A 1,590-nucleotide genomic window follows, 5' to 3' on the forward strand; every position below is an offset into this window, starting at 1 on the left:
CAATGAAATTAAATATTTATGTTATATCTTCTGCGTATTGATAGGTGTTCATATTTATATGTATGTCATATTAAATTAATTATATAAATTATATGTATGTAGTATTAGCAGCGTATTTGTAAGCTATGCATATGTTTTGCTCTAATGTATTTGTTTTGTATATGTCCCGAAAATGTTAAAGATTTGTCCAGTTCTAAGCCTAAGTGACCTTGGGAATTTTAGAACCATCAACAACTATGAATTTTTAACGGTCTCGTTTTAATAAATATGTCTTGTGTTTTGGTTCGTTTACTTCAATCTTCCATTTTTTGAGATAAATTGGAATATTTTTTTTAGAGGCCTTTAACTTGTTCACAATTGTATCTATTGAATAGTGTACAAATGGCCGTCCTACTAAATGGTGTAAGGGAAGGTCAGAGATGTTAAATAAGGTATTGGATACTTTATTTTTTTTTCAGTGTAATGGCCCTAGGGGTAGAAGTATTTTAATATAAATAAATAATAAAATTAAATGTACTGTATTGTACGTTAAAAAAAAAAAATTGTTCTGGAATATAAATAAGCTCGCCAGAGAATACCCAACTCCTCGCAAAATGAACTGAACCATCCGAGTTACTCAATTCTGTGTAAGTACAGGTTATGAGTGTCAGCACGGAATAAAACCCTAGCTCTCTCACCTCAGTTTCCCGATTGCTCTGGACAAGAAAATACTGCACGCCACTAAAAATAAAAGTAACAGCGAAAATTACAAGTATTGAGAATAGAATTTTATTTCACAATAGTAATCTTAAAATTTTTCAGATGGATCTTGAAAAAAGAATAAAAGACGGAGATTGGGATAACGGTTTCGTTATGTCATGGAAGATGAAAATGGCGCCCAACGGGACATACGTCAGATATGATCAAGATTTCAAAGAAGGCTACTTCGATCCTAGCTGGAGTCAGGATTACATACAATAATTTTTAAATGTGATTTTAAGTGTTTATTATGATTTAGAAAAAAAATATTAGTTTGTTTTCAAAATAAAAAAAATTCAAAAATAACACAAAAAATATTAAAAAAAAAAAAAAAGGGAATCTTAACTTAGGTAACGACTCGGTATTGAGTACTGTAACAATAATTTTATTTTGAATTGTAACAAATATTGTGCATTTGTAACAAAAACAAAGTGTAATAAAAAAAAATATTATATAGTTATATGTAAATGAACCTCTATGGGTAGGAATATTCATAAAAATAAATAAATTAGGTGCAAGTGGAATAGTTATTTACATATATATTATTCAACTTGCATCTAGTTTATTTATTGTTTTACATATACTCATAGACCTAGATTTACAACGGGGATAACATTGCTAATAGCATCTGCTATTAATATTTTGATGCCTATTGTCTCGATCAATAGTTAAATATAAATAAGATGCTCTCACACTAATTTTTTAATAAACATTTTCCAAAAAGTGATATTTTGACTTTTTTTTAATAAAAAAAAAACTTGTTGTTGATTTTTGCTTAAAGGCGTAAAACCCTCTGGTCATCAACGCCTATGGGATGATAAAAGTAAAAAAAAAAAAATAAATAAATAAAAA

The 1,590-nt window shown here is 28.1% G+C and overlaps 1 protein-coding gene across 3 annotated transcripts in view; it reads left to right on the plus strand.

Moving 5' to 3' along the window:
- LOC106679897 (probable zinc transporter protein DDB_G0283629) overlaps positions 1 to 1,433 on the plus strand; it is a 25,863-nt gene extending 24,430 nt beyond the window's left edge. Inside the window, exon 5 of one of the 3 annotated variants that reach the window (XM_067051756.1) lies at positions 802 to 1,433. In XM_067051756.1, coding sequence (XP_066907857.1) covers positions 802 to 960 — 159 coding nt within the window. In that variant the 3' untranslated portion in view covers positions 961 to 1,433. The remainder of the gene's footprint in view (positions 1 to 801) is intronic. The other 2 variants (XM_067051755.1, XM_067051757.1) reach the window with 2 other exon arrangements.
- Positions 1,434 to 1,590: the final 157 nt, after the last annotated feature.

The sequence above is a fragment of the Halyomorpha halys genome, unplaced genomic scaffold, assembly GCF_000696795.3.
Source record: "Halyomorpha halys isolate HHAL.00 unplaced genomic scaffold, Hhal_1.1 Scaffold230.1, whole genome shotgun sequence".
Taxonomy (NCBI): domain Eukaryota; kingdom Metazoa; phylum Arthropoda; class Insecta; order Hemiptera; family Pentatomidae; genus Halyomorpha; species Halyomorpha halys.